At 33.8% G+C, this 22,356-nt stretch overlaps 1 protein-coding gene across 1 annotated transcript in view; it reads left to right on the top strand.

Annotated features, from left to right (window-relative positions):
• Nucleotides 1–22,356, top strand: part of LOC129221372 (transcription initiation factor TFIID subunit 1-like) — a gene marked incomplete in the record, with an annotated part of 170,910 nt that overhangs the window by 148,220 nt on the left and 334 nt on the right. The window contains 3 exon segments of the mRNA XM_054855844.1: nt 2,469–2,752; nt 10,027–10,179; nt 19,964–20,131. Of these exon segments, the coding sequence (XP_054711819.1) occupies nt 2,469–2,752; nt 10,027–10,179; nt 19,964–20,131 (605 nt within the window).

Raw genomic sequence — 22,356 nt, forward strand, 5'->3', positions numbered from 1 at the left:
ACTTCCTAAGATTGCTTTTGTGTCTGTTAGATTGTTTATTTTACTTAGCTTGAAGTTTCCTTTTACGCTTTCAATGCTACGTAAAATAAACAACTATACAGGCAAAGAGGAAGCCTTCAACTTTGCCTTAGCTCCTTTGCCTTTATTCCATTGTCTTGAAGTAATTAGCATACTATAATCACGATTTCAAGAAGAAATCTTTGGTTTTTGAATTAATACTATAAAACCTTAAAAGTTATTACTTCTTCCCGTTTTTAATTTAATTGCTAAAATTGAACTTTCAATTAAAAAAACTTAGTTTTTTGCCATTATACTATTTTTTGTCACCGCAGATTATAAAGGTTTTCTTTTCTTCAGACTTTAGTGATTCTTTAATTTTATAACCAAGTTGTATTCTTCTTTTATATATTTTGAAATTAACCAATTGCATTTTTTTTTCCTTTTTTTCCCCTTGCATTTCAAAGTTGTTTGTTACAAAAGCAATCTAAGAGTTTTTTCTCATTACATACTGAAATCATTTGAAATGGAGTTAACTTGTGTACTTAAGAAAATATCTTTATTTTTTAATTGTTAAAATGCTGTATTCATTCATTAAAACCTATGTTCTTGATTAGAGAAAAGCTCCCTATGAATGGTTGTCAAATGGTTTCATTTGTTTTGCATAAATATGTCAATTAGTTATATAAGAATAACTATATTACTTCTATTCTTTCACTATTACTTGTTATTCTTGCAACAATTATTATACTGTTTGAAAACTTAGAACTAAAAAGTAATTGAAATTATTTTGAACTATCATAAATACACATGTTTTTAAAAGTAATTTTAATAGTTTCTTAAATTCCTATGCTAAGTGGTTTCTGGAAGTAAAGTTCTTTTTTTTTTTTAATTTTCTATAATCTTTCCATTGTATAAAAATTTAATATACTGTTTTGTAGGTCATCCCCCCCCCCCCTCCCAAATTATCTTGTTTTTTTTTTCTTAAAACCATTTTATTAAGAAAAGTAGCATCTTTTTAAAATATATCTTTAGTTCAACAACTTTACATAACTTAAAACGTTTAAAATACTGCATTTTATACAAACATACAATGGATTTCAAGTAAAGCAAAGAAAGAAAACCATTATCATTGGTAACGTAAATCAGGGAAATTTAGTGAACTTAATCAGGGAAAAGTCAGGGAACTTTTTTTCACATTTCCTGTTGCCACCCTAAGTAAATCATAAATAAGTACATCAATCTATCAACTATCAAAGGGACCTCTGTCCCTCAAACTATGAAGAACTGCGTGCCAGGTGCCTTGCCTTCAGAAGACAACACGACAGATGGTGGTGCCATCTATGGACAGTTCGAGAATTTAGAACCAGGCCAGGAGCCGAATAACTTTCTGGCCTAGCACCCCCAGAGGTATGGTTTCATTTGGAGGACATTGTGACCACGAGCATATTTAACGTCACCCAAATCACCATTCATGACGACGGTGGATCTTCGACCAGCGAGGATCGAACCCGAGACCCTCCGGCCCCAAGTCCAATGCCTTACCAATCAGGCCACCAATGCCTCTACATCAATCTGCAACAAAAAATAGTCAAGTAAATTTTTTTATGCAAAAAAAAAAAAAAAAAAAAAAAAAAATTCTTGAAACCTTTTGAGTAAAAAATTTTCAGTCTCTTGGCAATATCCGTTTCATCTTTCCAAATTAATTAAAACAAGTTTTGTTAGCTTTATTTTAAGAAATGTTAGTGAACTTGATAGCTACATTCAATTTTAATTAATAAAATCACAACAGGAAACTTATTGATCAGAATTCCTTTCATGCAAAATGTAAAAACTATCTAAAAGGTAGAAATTCTTAAAACATTTCTTTCATTGTAAAATTAACAATTTGAGAGAAAGTCATTTCAGTGATCTTTCTATGAAAAATCACTTCTATTAAATGTTCACCTCCCTGAATGACCAAAATTTAACTGTAAAATTTTCCTCATTCATCTTTCCCTCCTTTAAGCAACCACCATCCATGACACTCCCTCTAAAAACAACAAAGGAAATACAAAACCATTTATTTTCTTATGACATCCCCCCCCTCCCTTTGTTTTAAACTGCAACTCTGCAACTATTAATTCTTTTACTGCACTGATAAAGAGTTTCTTGTTATTTGAGGGTTTTTTTAATTTTAAGTATATATAACAATGAGTTTTGTCGAAAAAACTGAGGGTACTGATTTTAGGGAAATTTCACTGTAGTTGTAAGTTGAACATGTTGAAATTATCCCCCCCCCCCCTCCTTTACACACACATGCTCTTAAAAAAAAAAAAGAAAGAAACCTTGGTTTTCTATTTATGTGTTTGAAATTTTAACTTTTTATGCATTTTTTATTGCAATTATTTATTTATGTATTTCAATTTGTGGCATTACATTTGATGAAAAAAGAAAAAGTTGCTTAAGTTGACTTTTTTTTCCCCTTTTAGGAGCCAAAAATACATTGAGCACAACTGCTCAAAAAATGCTGGAGCATTGTTTGAAGAGATTTGCAGATAAAGAAGAAAAATTGATGAGACTTGAAAAAGCCATCAATCCTCTTTTAGATGATAATGATCAAGTTGCTTTTTCATTTATCTTAGAAACAATTGTTTCACAGGATCTAAAAGCTATACCGGAGTCATGGCCTTTCCATAAGCCTGTTAGCAAAAAGTTTGTGAAAGAGTACTACAATGTGATCAAAAACCCAATCGATTTGGATACCATTTTAAAGGTTAGATCTTTTCCCTATCTGTGAAGTATAGATATATACATCATCGTATCAGAAGATTCTAGTGTACTTAGTGTGTAAATGGCAATCAACAACGTTTTGACACACAAAGTTAGCAGACACATGTTTCGGGGTTACCGGGAACCCCTCTTTCTGAAAAATAGAGAGCTTTTGGATGTAAAGACATCCAGGCCCGGATTACCCAATAGACCACCCAGGCCCGGCCTAGGGGCGCAAGCGGAAAAGGGCACACATCACTGTGAAAAAAATAATAACAACCAGCTTTAAAAAAAAAATGTGGCAACCTAGTATACATATGAAGAAGCAAAGTTGAACTAGAATCCAGCCCGATAGGCAATAAAAAAAAAAGCAATTGGAGGATAGAGAAGGGGCGTAATGATTGAGTCGAGTTCCTTTTCTGGTCAAAACAGATAGTTTTCGATATCTTTGATTTGAACAAAAGATGTATAATGATGCAAGTTATCGGGGTTTGCTTCCAACATATTATTTTTATGAATATTTATATTCAAAATTTCACCACGAAGATCACAGCAAAGTAGATAAAAATACATGGGATGCCCCGAAATATGTTCTAAGGGAGAGTGGGCCACAATGAGACAAAAAACACATATTTTTCATTTTTTGTATATTGGCGAGTTCTAAAGCATAGAAGCATAGTTGATTATCATAGCAAAGTAAAGAACGTCTAAAAAGCACAAATTCGCAGATTACTGCAGACATATATTTTGGCATTTCAAGGAACGCCTTTTTCAATGCAAGGGCGCCCATTTGCAAAATTTTAAGGGGGGGGGGGGGGCTCAGATATTTTCTCCATGGTTTAGCAGGATATTTTCCTTATAGAAACGGATTTCAATACATATTAGAGCTATTAAAGTTTAACATTTTCAATAAATTATTCATTAATAGCTGGAGAAGAAATGTTTTTACATTTTTTCAAAGAAAAAAGTACTAAAAGCAAGGAAGTTCTAATTTCTAAGAGGGGGCTTGAGCCCCCTCTTGCCCCACTATATAGGCGCCCTTGTGCAAAACGTAGTGAGCTTATGCATGAAAAGACATCCGACAAAAGTCAAGAGGAGATAACATACAGCTTAAAAGATAAAAAAAGCGGATTAGCCATTGGACCAATGAGAAAATTCTAAACCAGTAAGGAACCAATAGAAATGCGAACCGAGGCCAGGAGCTCTCTCTGAAGTACAGAAAGGCCGAAAGAAAGAATTCAATTGGACAAAGATTAAGCCAAAACTTAAACAAAAAGAAAATGTCAATAACTGTGAACCGCAAGAAAAGAAAAACAGAATGGAAGGGGAAATTTCTTTATTTTTCCTTTTCTGAAAAATTTTGTTTTGTTTGTTTCATTTCTTATTGTTTCATTTGGCGGCCCCTTAATTATTTCAAACGCATGTTCCAATATGCATAGAGAGAATGAGACTTCAGCTTCTGGTTTAGCAGGGATAACCATATTAAAGGATAATATTCAATCAAAAAAAAGGGGGTGTCGGAAGCCTACCTCCTGGAATTTTTTCAAAATTGAAGATATAAAAATGCAGTTTTAGACTGTATTTTAAGTTGGGGAGGAAGGGGAGAGGAGGTTCAGGAAAGCCTTTCCCCATAATTTTTCCGAATTTACGTTCCCCAAACAGAACTGTATGTTATGATTGATTATGTTCAGGAGAAAGGGGGGGGTTCGGAGGTTCTCCCCCGTGTATTTTTCAAGATTGTCATTTGAAAAACTCAGTTTTAGACAATCTATGGTGATGTTAGGGGATTAAGAGACTCAGGGTTATCCCTCAATATTTTTCTAAAATTTCAAACTCTAAGCACGCAATTGTGAATTACTTCTGATTGTGACAGGTAAAGGGGGTTCGGGGGAAAATTTTAAAATTGTAGTTTGAAAAATGCAGTTTTAGACAAATTATGGTGATATTAAGGGAAAGAGAGATGCGGGAGCATCCCTCCGAAATTTTTTGAAATTGAAGCCAGAAAAATGCGGTTTTAGGCTTTTTTTGTTAAAATGTGGACCTCCAGTTTCTTGAAATTAAAGCTCCGAAAACGTAATTTAAGCCTTTGTTGAAAGGGGGGGGGGGTGTTTGAAGGGGCTTGCACACAGAAATGTTTCGTAATTGAAACACTAAAGAGGGATTTAAGACATTTACGATGGCGCTGGCTAGAGAGAGGAGCATTCTCTCAAAAAAATTTCGATCTGTAGAAAACGCAGTTTTAGGTAATGTAATGGGTAGAGAAATTCAGAGTCCTTCCCCTGGCAAATTTTCAAAATTGAAATTCAATTAACACAATCGTAGACAATTTTCAATACTCTTAGAGAAGCAGGGGATTTGGGAGATCTCCCCTGAAAAATTTTCTGAATTAAAGCTTTAACAATGAAATTTTTGAGGAACTTCGGTAATATTAGGAGGAGGACAGGTTCGGAAGACCTCAGGGAGTTTTTTTAATTTAAAGTCCAAAAGACCCATAATGATAATTAAGTTATTGAGAGGGCTTTTATCGGGGGGTTATGTTGGGAGCACTCTCAAGGTTTTATGATATTGCAGTCCTAAATATTCATACGTAGTAGGCGATCTTTAATGACATTAGGCCAGGGTGGTGTTTGAGAACGCTTTCCCGGAATTTTTTGAAAATCTAAGTTTTAAAAACTCACATCCTTTGGACTTTGGGGACGTAAAAAGAAGGGTTTGGAGTTCCCCGCTCTTCCCTCAGCTATATAGCTTCCCTTGGCTATATCCCTATCTTCATTTTAAATTTTAATTATTGATAAAAATATTGTGGCAAGACTTTCTTTCAATTTTCCTTTGCCGAAAACAATTTTTTGCTTGGATTTTCCATAATAAATTTTTCAATTTTCAGCCTAATATTTTTGTTTCCTTGAGATACAAGAGTCTACTGCCCAGAAAAAGAACTTTTAACATTTTGAAAGGATGTAGTAATTTTCTACGATACCTGAGGTTTTTATTCCACTTCATTTCATTTTAAATATGCCTCCTGCATCTCTTGATCAAGCTCTGATTTGCTTAGGATTTGCACATTCAAGCATTTAGAACTTGAATCTCTCTCTGCAATAACCTTTTTTTTCTATTCGAAATATTTTTTGGCAACCCATGCATTTTTCTCCACTTAACAATGATTTGCAGGACATATTTTTCATCAAAAAAATTACATATGGGAATGTTTCGGTGACCCCAATGAAGCTATCCTATTTATTTATCTTTTTATCAATGAAAGTTGAAGAACCTTGGTTTTGTATAAGCAGGGCCGCCAAGAGACAAAGCGTGAACCATGTTAGTTTTGTTGCCGGTCCTCCCTCCCATTATGCTAATTTTACTCTATGCACAATACTTTAGTTTGAACCGGACCCATAGTTTCCAACTAGCCAGATGTACCCACTCTGAGGCTGCGGCCTAGTAAATAGTGCACTGATTTTTTTTTTGTTGAAAAATTTTTGAAGCATACATTTCTGCGGCCCTTACTTCGATAATCTTAATAAAAGAGTTTCATGGATGTTCCTAAATTGTATTTTAAAATGACATTTTCTATTCAAATTTTCAGAAAAAATGCTTTTTGTCAATTATTTTAATTATTCAGTTATAATTATTATTTTATTTTTTTTAAACAACGAAAAGTTTTCCCTTTTCTTCGTTTTTTGCATCGTTAAAATGAAATTGGCAGCCCCACTTCTGAAAAACTGAGAGAATGTAACACCCCCACCCACCTTGGCGTCGGCCCTGATTTCTAACACTTCAATTTCAAAAAAATCCCAGGGGATAACCCCCCAAACCCTCCTTTTTTGAACATCATCAAAGGAAAACAAAGAAAGAAACCCATCCCTCATTTTGTGAAACGGGGGGAAGCACAAAATCTTCAACTGTCACTGGACACTACTATGCTTCTGGTAATGGCTGGGGGGGGGGATACAATTTTGATAGAGTTCCGATATGTGAGGTGGGGCGTAATCTTTAAGTTTGGCCTAGGGCGTAAATAGATGTTAATCCGGCCCTAAAGACATCCTGTAAAAGCGACGAGAATGAACAACAGACAGCTTTAATAATAAAAGTAGCAAATTGACAAAACAAACAAAATGAAGTGGAACTCAGAGCCGAAATTTATTACATGATTCCCTTCAAGAAAAAGCCGTTAAGTAAATAGAAAGGAATTATGTAATAAAATTTGGCTCTGAGTTCCATTTTGTTTTGTTTGTTATATCAATTTGCTATTTTTAATATTTAAGCTGTCTGTTGTTCATTCTTGTTGCTTTTACCAAATGTCTTTTCATCCAAAAGCTCAGTATTTTACATTGAAAAAGGGATTCCCTGTAACCCTGAAACATGCATCTGCATAATCAGCTAATTTTATGTATCAAAACGTTGTTGGATGCCATTTACTTCTCTGCACAAAGATATTAATTTATTTATTACTAAGTACATGCTCATCCCAGTTAATTAAAATACTGCATTACTTAATTATTTTGTTTAAGGGTCATTCTTCAAAAAGTAACTTTTCTGTCACACGCTTTTTACAGAAAAAACTTTAAGGAACAATTCATTTAACAATGCTTTTTAATTTCATCAAAAATATATCTATTTAAACCTGCCAACAATTTTTTAACAATAATTTTTATTTTGGTATATTTTTGGTTCACAACATGTGAATTCTCACCTCCGTGGCATGGCACACACCTGGTGTGACTGTTTATGTTGCTTAATAACTTGTTTAATTAAAAGTATATATTTATTTATTTATTATTCCTTTCACAAGTGTCTCAAATACTAATTGTTTAAGTACATTTAATTTTTTTAATGCTGTGTTTTAGCTCATTTTTTTAGGATAGGTAGTCATGTCACGCGAAAAACTCTCACCTCCGTTACCTAAACACAAAATGCCATTCCTCATTAACACGTGGCAGTAATGACATCAAATTTTATTTTCCATGATACAAGGGAGCCCCCTTGTTTATTTTCAGCCATAGTTGAAGTTGTGAGATTTTTGTCGAAAAACAAGAAGATTTTGCTTTAAAAACTTAGTGTGGTTATTCTGACTTCTCACCTCCGTGAATTTGAATTTCAGGGAAGTAAATTATTGTAAAAAAAGAAGTGAACATGTTTTCATATGCTTAACGTGCAGATTGTAGCAATGAAGAAAATTGTATCCATGAAAATTGTATCTATTATGCCTATATTAAGAGAAAGATCCTCACCTCCGAGAATCTCACCTCCGTGACAGGCCGTATCAATGTCATTATTTCTGAGGTGAAAATAACTGTTGGAGTTGAAATAATAGGCAATAATAGGCATTTTACCAAAATTATAACTTGCCAGTATATTCTCAAATTTAAGAATATAAATACTATTTTTTTAACATAACTACTAATTAAGCTATACTTTAATTAAGAGGGCTTAATATTATATTCCCACTAATCATTAAAATAGCTGATTGTTTGCACAATTAACAAAATTATTACTTTGACATTAAATTGGCCTTAATTTTTAAATATTAAAAAAAAAAAAAAAATTCTTTTCATGAACAAGGCATTTTTTATTATTATTTTTTTTTATTTATAAGTAAAAGAATTGGAACTTAGCTGGGCCATTGTTTATGGTTACTACTAGTAGGTACCACTTTCATGTAAGAATGAAAAAAATGAAAACAAAAGGTTTCGAAATTGAAAAATATTTGCGTTCAAAAGTTAGGTTTCCTGGAGAATGACCCTTAAGCAGATATAAGTACTAAAATAATGCAAGCAGTCCTTAGTGTTACATATCTGCCATTATTTAAAGCTGAATGGCCACAATTATACTATAATTTACAACGATATGTTAACACATATTGTTATTAGGCTCTGTGTTAATTCAAGCCCTTTCTTTTTAATATTTGAGTACCCAACCGTTGAAGAAACATTAAAAAGCATAATTAAATAGTTTTCACTGCATCAACTCCAAAATTGACTTGTAAACCTATTAAATATGTTTTAAACTGTTGATTAATGGCTTATCCAGTTTTAGAGCTTCAGGAAAGATGCTGCTCGACCAGTCAGGAATAGCCAAGAATGGTGTAGAAACTACTAAGATTGCCAATAGATTTTGTGACCATCTGGTGGTATAAAATTTTTTTAGCCAAAAGTGAGATTTCAAATCCAGTGTTATTTTGGCAAGATTGTTCTTGAACCCCGTGTTAAACCTTTAGTGGCATTTGCTATTGACATGTTCTAGGTCAAGAGCTCTTTCCCATAATTTTTTTTTTTCTAATCCACTTTTTTAATCAGGAATTATTCCTGCTTCAAATCTTGCCGAAAGAGACAATGTTATGCTTTTTGAACTGATCAAAAAATACCTTCAGGATAACAATTTCAAAAATATTTTTGTGCACTATCTATTTAAAACTTCTTTTCAACCAAGTTTTTTCTAAGCAAGTTTATATTTTAGTTCCTTCCATAGTTTTTGTTCAGAGATGGATGTAATTGAGGAAAAGCAGAAATTTTGGGAGAAATTTTTTTTTTTCTTTTCCCATTTTTTTTCGAAATGGATTATTTCCACTCGGAAAATGTGTAACTTTCTTGCACAGAATTATGCATTTGGAAATTTATCTACTTTTCTCATTACACTAAATGTTTACACAGAGCAGAATTCGTAAACATTAATAATTTAAGTTAGTAGAAATATTTAAGTAGAAATTTCAATATATTTTCATTTAACCCAGGTATACATATGTACGTACAGATATATAAATGCATGTAACAATTTTTTGAAAGGAAACTTCAGATTTCTCACAAGTTACAAAAATCTCACTTTAATCAAAATAAACTGCTGATTTATGATTTGACTAATTTAAATATTCTTTGCTGTTTTGAAAAAAAAACCTACTGGCTCATTTTTTTTATAGTAAAAATATTTGTGTAAATTTATGTTTAAAAGAAAACTAGTAACATGAATTGCATTTATCTTTCATGGCTTCATCCTTGTTTTATGTTTTCTAAAAAAATGTCTATTAAATTAGTTTGAACTCGCATAAAAAAAATTCCCTTTCCCAGCTTTTCTAGAAAAAAGAAAAAAAAAATGAAAAAAAAATTTTTTCCCACCTCCTCAAAATTTCCAGCAGTTATAGCATCAAAGTTCAGCTTTTTTGACCCCTTAATTTATTTTTTACACTACTCCAAATTTTAGTAAAAATATATCATTGATGACTTATATAAAGTTCAGAATATTTCATTTAGAGCTTTATGCTTAATAAAAGATCCTTTTTTTTTTCAGAACATAAAGGCACACAAATACAGCAATAGAGAAGATTTTCAAGCTGATGTAGAATTGCTCTATACTAACAGTCAGACATTCAATGGTCCTGACAGTCAATTTACTAAAAAAGCTAAGGAAATAATGGAGGCATGTCAAACTGCTTTAAGAAAGGTAACTGTCTCAAAATTGTTCTTTAAGTATCATTTATAAAATAATTCTGTCACTTAGAAAACTATTTTTCACACAAAATGTTCTCAAAAGAAAACAAGGGCATATACTTTCTTTTGTGCTTTCAGCACATTTTTAGCTTGAAAAATGATAGTTACGTGATTCCATCTCAACTGAAAACAAGAACTTCCATCCAGAACTAAATGAGCCTACTTTCTTGTATACCAGCATCGACTTTTTAGCATCTGATCAATATTCTCTTAATTAGCTAAAACTGCAAATTATTTCAAACAAACAATATTTATTTCTAAACAAACAATATATTTTTCTCATCTGATGAAATAGATACGTAGAAACAAGTAAACAGACAAATAAAGTAGTGGCACCTTTTAAATCATGCAGCTAATCTATTTTTTTTCCTCAAAAAAATTCTTTAAAAATTTAAAAACACACATCAAAATTAATTTGCTTTTTGAAGGAAAAAAAAAAACAACTGTTGTTTTGCTTCCTTTTAGGTATAAATAATGTGCCTCAGATTTTGTTTTTCCCCCATTGACAACAACAAAGTAAATAAAAAAACGTAAGTAGACTAAGGGGAAAAAGTAATTAAATAATAAAATGTTCTCTTGAATGAATAATTTTCTTCAAAAATTTAATTGTCTACACAGGTCTTTCTTTCTGTTAAAAAAATAATCCGCACCAAATTTTCTTTCATTTCCCACTGACAAAAATAAAACTAATTGATTAAAACTTAGAATGAAAATAAAAACATAACCTCTCAACCTACATTATGTCACGTCAAAAACCAGGGCTGTGGGAGTCAGAATCAGACTGATTTTGGAGTGAAAGAGTTGGAATCTGGATTTGAAGGCCTTAAAATTTCAAGACTTTTAGAAGTCCATTATTTTCCCTTCAAATCTGCCTTTCTGCCATGGTTGTGGAGTCAGAGTTGAAAGCCCTAAAATTCTAGGAGTCAGGAGTTAGTCATTTTCTTATCAACTCTGCCTTCTTGGTAAAAATATTTCCCCTTTGCGTTCATTTCATTTTGATTTAATCATATTCATCATTCGTCTCTGAGTTGTATCAATGTTAGGTCTACAAGATATGGTATTTGAATTTTTACTAATAACATTTTTCAATTTCTTGAAAACTAAAAATTCAGAATACATTCAAAATCTGCTTAATTTTTAGTTTTTTTTGATGACGACTAAAATTCTCTCTCTCTCCCCTCCCCCCCCCCATGTTGTCGTTAATGTTCAAAATTTTTGAATTGTTCAAAAAATACCCTTAAAATACTTAAAATGAAAAACTCTGCATCTTGAGCCTTTATCCAACATAGTTTGTTTGAATGAAATCTACCTTTAAATTCCTGATCTATATTTACCTTAAATTACCCCATAGGCTTGTGGTTCCTAAAGTGGTCCACAGGATCCCCTAGGGATTGATGTAAGTCTGCAAGGGGTCCATGTTAACAGAAGAAAATATTTGGGGGTGCATGAGATGCAAATAGCGCTATGCGAGCATACATCTCACATCAGTAAGTTATTACTAAAATTCATGAGTTCTATGAGTGTTATAGAGCACCAAACCCAATTTTCCCAAGTGTACTTACGTTAGGGATGTGCAGTTAAGCAAATTGGCCAATTACCGATTAATTGGCAGGGCCGGTTAACCCTCTGCAAATGGGGAATCTGTTTTGTCCCCGATTACGGGCCACGTGAAAATCACGGGCGACGAGTTTTTCCTATTATTTCAATACGGATCTCGCTATTTCCCTGTGTAAGTTAAAAACACCATTTAATGCTTATTTTTTCTGCTAGATGGCATTGGAGGGTTCAGGAATTTCTGTTCTCTTCCTTGAATTTATTTTTATTTTTCTGCATATTTGTAAGGGCGCTTTTCCACTTACCGATACGGCAACGATAAATCATACACGATTGTCGTTATCCAATATCGGCACAAGAAAAATGTACTAACATATGCTACGCGCTTTTCCACCTACCGATTCGATGCCGATTGTGTCGTCTCCGTTAAGCCAATATCGTTTGTCGGACAATTTGTGTCGGAACGCGCCCGTCGCTCCTTTGGCATCGGCCCGGTAACCACTTGTCCATTCACTTTTTTTTTTGAAAAAGAGTTATAAAAATACAAATACAAAAGTGACGACCAGCAACAGGCTCTAGGCCCAGCTAGACTGGTCCTAGTCAATTTACAATCCCCAGTGAAGATCAATGGCCCTCTTAAAACTATCTACTCCCTTGCTCATTACCAGCTCTTCCGGTAAACTGTTCCAAGGTTCCACTACCCTGCTAAAATAATTTTTCCTAACATCCATGTTCGCCTGAGATTTAAATAGCTTAAAACAATGACCCCTTGTCCTGTTTTCAGTGCTAAACTTCAGCCCCGTAACTTCTTTCATTTTAATAAATTTAAACAACTGAATCATGTCCCCTCGGTCTCTTCTTTGCTCAAGACTGTACATTTTTAGCCTTCTAAGCCTGGAATCATAGTCTAAGTGATAAAGTCCATTTATTAGCCTTGTAGCCCGCCTCTGAACCCTTTCCAATACATTGTCTTTCTTAAGATAAGGAGACCAAAACTGAACAGCATACCGTATTTTCGGGAATAAGCGCCGCGGCGCGTACAAGAAAAAAAGTAAAAAAATTGCCGGTGCGGCGGATACAGTGATTTTTTTTTTCAAGTTTTAAAAAAAAGTTGAAAATGCTGCTAACAGATGTCACCACATCGTTTGCTATCATTTTGCAAAATCCTTCGCATTTGGGCTACAAGTAAAGCAAAGAGGGAAGGAGAGTCAGCGATTGCAGGCGTTACACTGAGGAGAGAAATGGTGATCCACGTGCGTGAGCAAGCCTTATCGCGTCGGAGCGAAGGGACAGAAAATCCTTCGACCTTGGGCAACAAGTAAAGCAAAGAGGGGGAGGGAAGATGAGTCAGAAGGTGATTGCACATGTTTCACTGAGGAGAGAAACGCTGATCCACGTGGGCGAGCAAGCCTTATCGCGGCGGAGCGAAGGGGTCAGGAAATCTTTCGACCTTGGGCAATAATTAAAGCAAAGAGGGGGGAGGGAAGGTGAGTCAGCGATTGCACATGTTTAACTGAGCAGAGAAACGCTGATACACGTGCATAGGCGGATTTAGGACTGAGTTCCTGGGGGGGGGGCAGGATTTTTTTTTTTTTTTTTTTGAGCAACATTTTTATTGCCCCCCACTCCCATGTTTTTGTCTGTTTGCTGTAATGCATAAGTCCATGCTTTACTTTTTTGTGTGTCATTTTCATTAATGTGTGTTTTCATGCTGTCCTTTTTGAATTGACCTTAAGAGAGGGAGCTGGTATCAAGAGAATGACGCAGGGCTCCCTTTTAAGTGGGAAATAGAATATCACCAATTTTAGGGGACCGGGGGTTTCTCCCCCGGAGGAAATTTTGTAAAATGGATATAAAATTCTGCATTTTGAACCCTTATTGGGTAGGTTAATTGGTTAATTGGAATAGACAAAGATACAGTTGTACAGTATTGTTCAAACTTTGTAAGAAACAGCCATTTTAAGTTTGAAAGAAAAAATAAACTATAGATTTCTCATTACAACAACCTTTTTTCAATTATAAGAAGTACAGAAAACCAAAAGGAATAGAGGTAGTGTATAATTTTTTTTCCTGGCTAATTAGATTAACAATATGGTGTAGAAGTAATTGGAACCCACTTTACTTAGGATTTTCAAAGACTTATCTAATTATTTTCAAGGACTCTAGAATAAATAAAATTATTTAACGCACTTCATTTGTACCTTCCAGTTTCTGATATTTTAGTACTTGATTGTAAATTTTTACAGTCTTGTTCTAGCTTTGTAAGAAATAGCTATTTTAAATTTAAAAGAAAAAAGAAACCATAGATTTCTCATGATAACTTTTCTTCAGTTGCAAGTGGGGCAGAAAACGAAAAGAAATAGAAGTGTGTATTTTTTCCTTGCTAAACAGATAAACAATATGCAGAAGAAGTAAGATAAAAGCAACCAATACAAAAGAATTTCCAAAGTACTGCATTCGGGATTGAATAAATAGCAAGATATGAAACATGTGAGTCACAAAAATTTATTTCAAATAATATGTTACAAACGTGAGAAACATGATTTTTACATTTTTAATACAGGATGTGGCAAGGAGCTGAATTTGACACATTTTGGCACTCCTCCCCCTCTACCATTTGTTAGAAATTTTAAAATTTAAGGTTTGTAGCCACACATTTCCAAATATTTAAGGTTTTCAAGCACTTAAAAATGAAATTAGGTTTTTCAAGCAATTTCGATTTTTTAAGGAACGAATCATAAATTTTTTTTGGGAGTTAGGGACCCACTTCAAAGCAGGGGTCCTAAGCAATAACTTCTTTATCTTATAGGAAAATTCAGCCCTGTTTGTAATTCACTCTTACCTGCAGATTTTTGCTTGATTTTTTGTAATTTTTATGAAAATTCGTCAGTTTTTACGGCTAAAAGATTTTTTCGATTTTACCAATCTTTGTTAGGTTTTTATAGACTTTTATAAAATTTCAGTAAATTTTTCCAAAACTTTTGATGACTCAATTATTTAGATTTCAATAATGACAAGGACTGACTCAGACTTAGATGATTATGACTACCTTACTTTTTAAACAGTATTTATAAAGTAAGTAAAATTGTACTCTCCCTCTAAGTAAAAAGATTTATTTATTCAGAATACTCAGATAACTGAAATTTATTCAGTTTGCGATGGCATTTATTTTCTCTCTCTCTCTCTTTTTAAAAGAGAGAGAGAGAGAGAGAGAGAGAAGGGAAAAAAACTAGGTTTTTTAGAATTTCTCAAAAGGCCAATTAATCTACTAAGAACATAAATATTATGCACAAATATACTTTAAATGTGGACACAAATCATAACGAGTGGATCGTTCTGTTAGCGCAAATGGGGGGGGAGTTTTCCCCCCTTTACTGTAGGTTCTAATTTGTTAAAATAATCGTCAGTTATTATAAGTGTTGCAGCTTAAAGTATAGCTCGTTTAGCCTATATTTTCATTCATATACTTGCCCAAATGATTTTCAGTCCAAAATAGTGAATTTAGACACATTTTCAGCACCCCAGTGACAGCTGTACTATTTGTATTTAATGTTCGTTTTTTTTTTTCCTTTTCTTTTCTCCCATCAGGAAAGGACATTCGCTTTTCTCTTCATTTTCATTAAACTATTCAAAAAAGAAAAAGTCATGATTTTTTTGTTTTAAGATTTTGGAAGATGTGTTGTTACTATATAAAGTCCTCCCAAAACTGGGGGACATTGCCCCCTATGCCTCCCCCCCTCATAAATCCACCCATGCCCTTCAGAACTATTCAAAAAAGAAAAAATAATTTTTTTTTTTAATTTTTGGAAGATGTGTTGTTACTACATTAAGTCCTCCCAAAACTGGGGGGGCATTGCCCCCCTCTGCCCCCCCATAAATCCGCCCATGTACACATGGGCAAAAGCAAGCCTTATCGCATCTTAGAGAAGGGGTCAGGGAGAGGAGGAGCAAAAGTACTAGTAATTGAAAGGGATGGATGTCCAGTTTGTAGAGAGAATTCACCACCTCCCTCACAAAAATGGATTGCTTGGTCAAGCAACCTAATGGGAAACTTGTCTCCTAGCTCTAATTTTATTATTCACTCACATCGTCTTGTTGCATCTTTTGCTGTCGTTCGTGAATTTTTGGCTTATCTTTTTTTACTGAATTTTTTCAGAGTTGCTTTTGAAAATGGCTCCTAAGCAATTGAAAAGTTATACTGCAGCCTTTAAGTTTAAGGTAATAAAGCCAGAAGCAATTGGAAATCACTTTGCTGCCAGAGAGTTTGGCATTGACGAGCGATGTGTTTGCTGTTGGAAATCGGATAAATTAACCATCGAAGGATGCCGAAGGCAAAAAGTGCAAAATGGGGATTTTTAAAATATTTCATTATTGTTAATTAAAAATACTAGCGAGAAATAAAAAAATATTTTTTATTTACATTTAATCCAGCTTTCTTTACTACTTATTGTGCTTTTAAGTTTAATGCTGCGTGCGTGCTTATGGAAGGTATGGCACTTACACTGGGTGCGGCGCATACATTAAAAAACTTTTTCTTTGAGAATATATTACGATGCGGCGCTTATTCCCGAAAATACTGTACTCCAAATGAGGTCTTACCAAACTTCTACATAAGGGCAGAAGAATGGAAGGGCAGTTGGTGCGCAAGTTGATGTCTGTGTCCTGTGTGAATTCATAGAACGTCCTTGCCTGTGGAACAAGCATTATGTATTTTTTTAAAAACTACAGGGAAAATCCGTGGGAAGAATTGTTTGGATTTCTGGATGACAAATTCAACATACTTTTTAATGCATATATTGGTGCATACCATATTAACTTTGGAAAAAAAGAAAAAAAATGTATATTAATAAAAACAAAGATTAGATTTTTTAATATGTGTGGTAAGAACAGTACTTTTGACAGACTATTCATTCAAAATTTTCATTTTCCTGTTCTGCTGCATATCAGGGAAAAAATGCTACCTTAAAATGCTGTAAAAGCACTTCTTTTTGCGATCCCGTCATAATAGCCAGAATTGAAGCCTTGCAATTTTTTTCAATTTTTTTTATATAGTAAGTTTTTATACTGTTCATAGAAAATTCACGAAATTTTAAGTTTGCAAAGTCATGAATAATTTTCCTTCTCGCAAAAAGTTATGACTCCCAAAAACAATAGCTTTTGTAGCATTTTTCGTTAGTGTAATTTTATTTTAGTTTTTTTAAATTTAACTTTTGTAATGCTCATTTGTAAATGTATGCCCTGAAAGCAAAAGAGAGAAAGGAAACATTACTTACTAAAATCTATCCCATAAAAAATTTAACAATATTCCCCTTAAAAAGTTTTTCTTTTTGTACCACTAATCCTCAGTAACAGTTTTCATCATAGTCAGGAGGCTCTATTTACTGTTATGTACAGTAGAACCTCTCAATAAGGGACATTAAGGGGACCAGATATTTTGTCCCTTAAATAGAGGTGTCCCTTATTCGGAGGGAGATGAATTGATGCATGCCGTGTACTTAGCGGTATAATATCACAATAAACATTAACTATTAACACTTAAGATTAAATACTGAAAATGTTTCATATATATGCTAAATAAAAAATACAATTATTAAAATTTCTAAGTTTATATTATTTTATTAATTAAAATTTAATCAAACATTTTGTTATGGCAAAGTTTTGTAGCATACAGAGATACTTTTGAAGTAATTCATTACATGTACTTGCCTTACGTTACATAATTTACAATGTAATACTATGTAAATTACAATTAATGTTCAAAGTTTAAATTATATATACCAAGCTAATTAGTTTCTGTGCACCCTACGTCGTCCCTGAACCTACTTGAATAAACTATTGAGAGGGCAAATTATGCCTGTTAATTTCAGCAAGTTTTTTTACAATATATTACTTGTTTCCTTCAAATATGTTTATGTCAAACTTACCTCAATTAATTTTTACAAGAAACGTGAATCTTGAATTTTAGTAAATCCACTATTTCTAAAGTGATTATATATTATTTTTTGCTTTGTGACTGTCCCTTAAACAGAGTGTCCCTTAATTAGAGGTAAATACATGGAAGTCCCCATTCAAAGGGACTGGGACCAGAAAAAATGTCCCTTAAATAGAGGTGTCCCTTATTCGGAGGTGTCCCTTAATGGAGGTTCTACTGTATTTTGTGAAACTAAGTGTACTTTACATAAAATACATAAAATCTGCCTTAGCACTGACTTAGGGCACTAACTTACTACAAAAAAGTAACTTACTACTAAATGTACTTTAAATAGAATATTCTGTTTCCTCTCAGAAGATAGAGACTTCTGAGAGGAGTTACCAATTCTCAGTTATCACAAAAACTCGCCTAAACTTATCTTAAATTTTGAAAATAAGTCGGGAATCCGAACCCCCCCCCCCCCATCTTATTTTTTGCAGAAACTTGCTCAAATTTGTGGTTGAAGACCTCAGTTTTGTTACTTTTTCTGGTGACCATGTGTGGCTTATAGGACTTCAAACGCTTCCCTCCCCCCTATCCTCATATACTTACTAAAACTGCTTTTTTTGTTTAAATTTGAAATTCGAAAACCTTTCAGGATAAGATCCCCCGGTCTCTGAAACTCTGTTCTACTTTTTTCTGACATCACCAAAGGACAGTCTAAAATTACTTTCTTAGAACCTGAAAAATTTTTGTGGATTCTTTACTGTCAAAGTGATAAATTGCGCATAATCTCAAAGCAAAACTTAGAGCAGCAGCCAGGGGAAGGGCCACCTGCCCTGTTACTTTTTTTTTTTTTTTTGCCTCCCTTAAGCAAACATTTAAGGGGAAAAAATACACCTTCACTATATTAAATTGCGTGAGGTTTTTAAAATTTATTTATTTATTTTTAGCCTCCGAAAAAAATGAATAAAACAAAACTATTCTGATTATGTTTTCGAAATAATACCTGGGTCACGAAATGTGTATTGAACCGCCTTCAATATACCTGGCTTTAAAATATCATGCACCCAGCAATATCGTCTCTTTTTTTCTTTTCCTGCGGAGATGAAGCATAGTAATAGTTAAATAGCGCAGCCATTATGGTACTCGTGCGAGCTCTCCGCTGTCTTGAAATGAAGTGCATCGGGAAATAACCGGTTTGGAGAAACGACATCAGTGTAGTAGAAAAACAGTGCAATAGACGATATGATAACGTACCCTTTGTCGTTGCTTTATTTACTGGCTGATTCAGTCGTTGTCGTGTTGTTAAGTGGGAAAGCACCCCAAGTTCGTCTTGCGTAGGCTTGCTTTATTAATGCTATTGTTTTTTGTGAGGTAAAAATTTCTGATCGATATGGACTTGCGGTGCATTATGTGGGAAATGATTGAAAAAAAAATCCACTTTTTTTTGTGTATTCTAAAAAAGTAAGCTGACATTTTTCTCTCAATCTTTCTGTTTCATTACAAAATTTCTGTATTATTTTTTGAGATAAACAGTTAAAAATTATATTTATCTGAAAATAAAAATATTGCATTACTTTATTAACTAATTAAACCTGCCCTCTGAAATAGCGGGCGCTATATTATGTATTTTTTCTGAACGCAAAAGCTAATAAAATTCTTGCATTATTTTAAAAGAACTGATAAAGATGTAAATTGCAATATATGTATATTAAGAAAATATAAAAAATTGACCCTCATTTCAGGACTGGAAAGTATAAAAACTGATCCGTACATGGAGAATTAATGATAATGAATATTTTTAATGCTCCCAATTTCTCCGTCACTTTTTTTCTTTTATAATTTCAATGTCTAAAAAAGTTGATAGTTTATTTCTGAGGGACAATTTATTTTTCTCCTATTTTTCCAAAAGAATTTCAAAATTTCATCCGATGTCTTTGAGCTAATTTTCATATTATTGTTAGTAAAATTCCATAATGAAAAGTAGACATGAAAATTTAAAAATATTAAGAGGCAGCCTGTGGCCAACAAGCTAATTTAGGTGCACTTTTAATTTAAGTTTATTTCTTAATGATGGAAATGAAAATGATGGGATAATCCTTTTTAAAAAAATTTAGCTGGTTGTGCTTTCCCCGTGTGAAATTATTCTTTAGTCTTAAGAAATGTTTTTTTATAAATACTGATGTTTTTTTCTTCTGGTAAGTGGCAAACTTGCTTCTTCGCAATTCTTTCATTAACTGTAGTTTATTTATACGTTGTATATTTTTAGTATGATGATCAGCTGACAATTCTGGAAGTGGCAATAAAAACTTCACAAGAAGCCGCTCTTGATGCTATCGAAACAGATTCAGCTTTAACTGCAAATTCCTTTCCCCATGATGATGAGTTGGATATGGATGGAGAGCTTTGTGAAAAATATGAAAACAGGGAAGAAAAGGTATTTTCCTTTATTTTGTGCTGTTGGAAACGTTTACTGGATGTGAAAAATGTTAGTGACATAAATTTCGGTAGTACTGCCATCATAAGCAGCTCATATGAGGAACAAGAGGGGAACAGCCCCCTCACTTTTCGGAATTAAAAAATAATGATTTCCTACAGGGTGAATTGATTTATTTCGCAAAAATAAAAACCAAACATTCCAAATAAATGGACATATCTCATGCTGTTTCATAAAAATAGAACTTTAAATTGGAAAAAAGAAAGTCTACGGTGGCCATCCATCCCAATTTTGAGGGGTATTCTGTATTTTTCAGAGGTTATTTCATCAGTAATATTAAAATCCAATAATGTAGCCCAACTTTAGGGGGTGGGCTTAGGAGGCGTCTCCCCTTGACCCCACACACTTCTTTTAATCCCCCATTTTATCGATGCACATATCTCCTATATCCTCCATGAACGGACATCTCTAATTAAGAGACATCTCATTGGATTCCAGTCCTTTTGATCAAGGGAACTTTTCACTTCAGGGTCCCCTGTTCCTACCACTATTTGGGGTTTAACAGTTGGATAAGACCCTGAAGACAGCTCTGATTTTTTGACCCGGACCAGAAGCCGAGCAATCCCTGGTCTAGCATCCCCAGAGGTATCGTTTCACTTGGAGGACTTTGCAGGCGCAGATCCACGAGAGGGGAACTGGGGGAACGTTCCCCCTCCAAAATCCCAAGTGTACCTAACATTTTTCAGAATAGAATACAAGAAAATTCCTTCGTTTTTTAAAACTTGAATTTGAAGAAAGGCACCAGGAAAAGCGGGGAGAGAACTGTAAAAGCAGATCCAAAGAGGGGGATAACTGCGGGAAGTTTTCCCTCCTCCCTTAAAAAAATCCCAAAAGTACCCAAAACTGTTCAGAAAACAGAGTACAGGAAAATTTTCCGTTTTTTAGAACGTGAACTAAGGAACCAGGAAAAGCAATTAGGCAACAGCAGAAGCGGATCCACGGATGGGAACAGGGGGAATGCTCCCCCCCCCCCCCCCGAAATCTCAGAAATACCTGAAAAATTTCACAACAGAGTGCAGAAAAATTCTTCTGTTTTATAGAACTTGAACTTTAAGAAAGGCTCCAGGAAAAGCGATTAGAAAATAGCAAAAGCGGGTCTACGGAGGGAAACTGGAAGAATGTTCCCCTCCCCCCAAAATCTCATGTGTACCTAAAAATTTTCACAGCAGAGCAAAATTCTTCTGTTTTTTAGAACTTGAACTTGAAGAAAGGCACGAGGAAAAGTGAAGGCGAGAATTGCAAAAGCGAATCCCAGAAGGAGAACTGGGGAATGTTCCCCTTTTCCCTCAAAAAAATCCCAAATGATCCTAAGAAGACTGTTCAGAAAACAGAGTACAGGATTTTTTTTTTCTTTTTATTTGTCTTTTAGAACTTGACGAAAGGCTCCTGGAAAAGCGATTAGACAATAGCGAAAGCGGATCCATGGAGGAGAAATGTTCCCCTCCCCCCAAAAAATATCACGTGTACCTAAAAAATTTTAAAACAGAGTGTAAGAAAATTTTTCATCTGTTTTTCAGTACTATTCTCTTAAAATAAGTCTTTTTGAACACAAACCTGTTTAAACTGTCTTTTGTATTTATTTGGTGTAGAGTATCATTATATGTAAAGCTTCCACAATTTAGTGGCACAATCAAAGGGGGGGGGGTACCGCTCCAGAAGGCTGATTAGAATGTTTTTAAAAACATTTATTATAATTAAAGAGAAGAATAAAACTTACATGGGGAAGACGAAGTTATTTTAATATGAGGGGGAAAATGTTGCGAAAATAATCTAAATTTCTATTGAAAAGAACCTTGAAAATTTTCAATCGTGGCAGATTATTGATCAGTTAATTACATCCCGCACCTTCTTTTTTTTTTTATCCTTCTTCCTTTTTTTTCTTCCTTTTTTTCTATTCAGTTTAAAAATAATAAGAAAGTCTTCATAATGCTATTCTTTACAAGTATCCTTTCCCCCGCCAAAACCTTTCAAAAGCTACTCAAATTTCGTTTTCAGGCCTTCAATTTCGAAAAATTTCCAGGGGAGGACTACCTAACACCTCACATTCTGAAAACACCGAGAATCATTTAATATTGCTTTTTTGGAGCTTCAAATTTGAAAAATAGCCGAATTCCTAACGTTACCGAATATGGTCTTCAGTCACGTTTTTAAGACGACAATTACGA

Source organism: Uloborus diversus, chromosome 4 (genome assembly GCF_026930045.1).
Source record: "Uloborus diversus isolate 005 chromosome 4, Udiv.v.3.1, whole genome shotgun sequence".
NCBI classification, from domain to species: Eukaryota; Metazoa; Arthropoda; class Arachnida; order Araneae; family Uloboridae; genus Uloborus; species Uloborus diversus.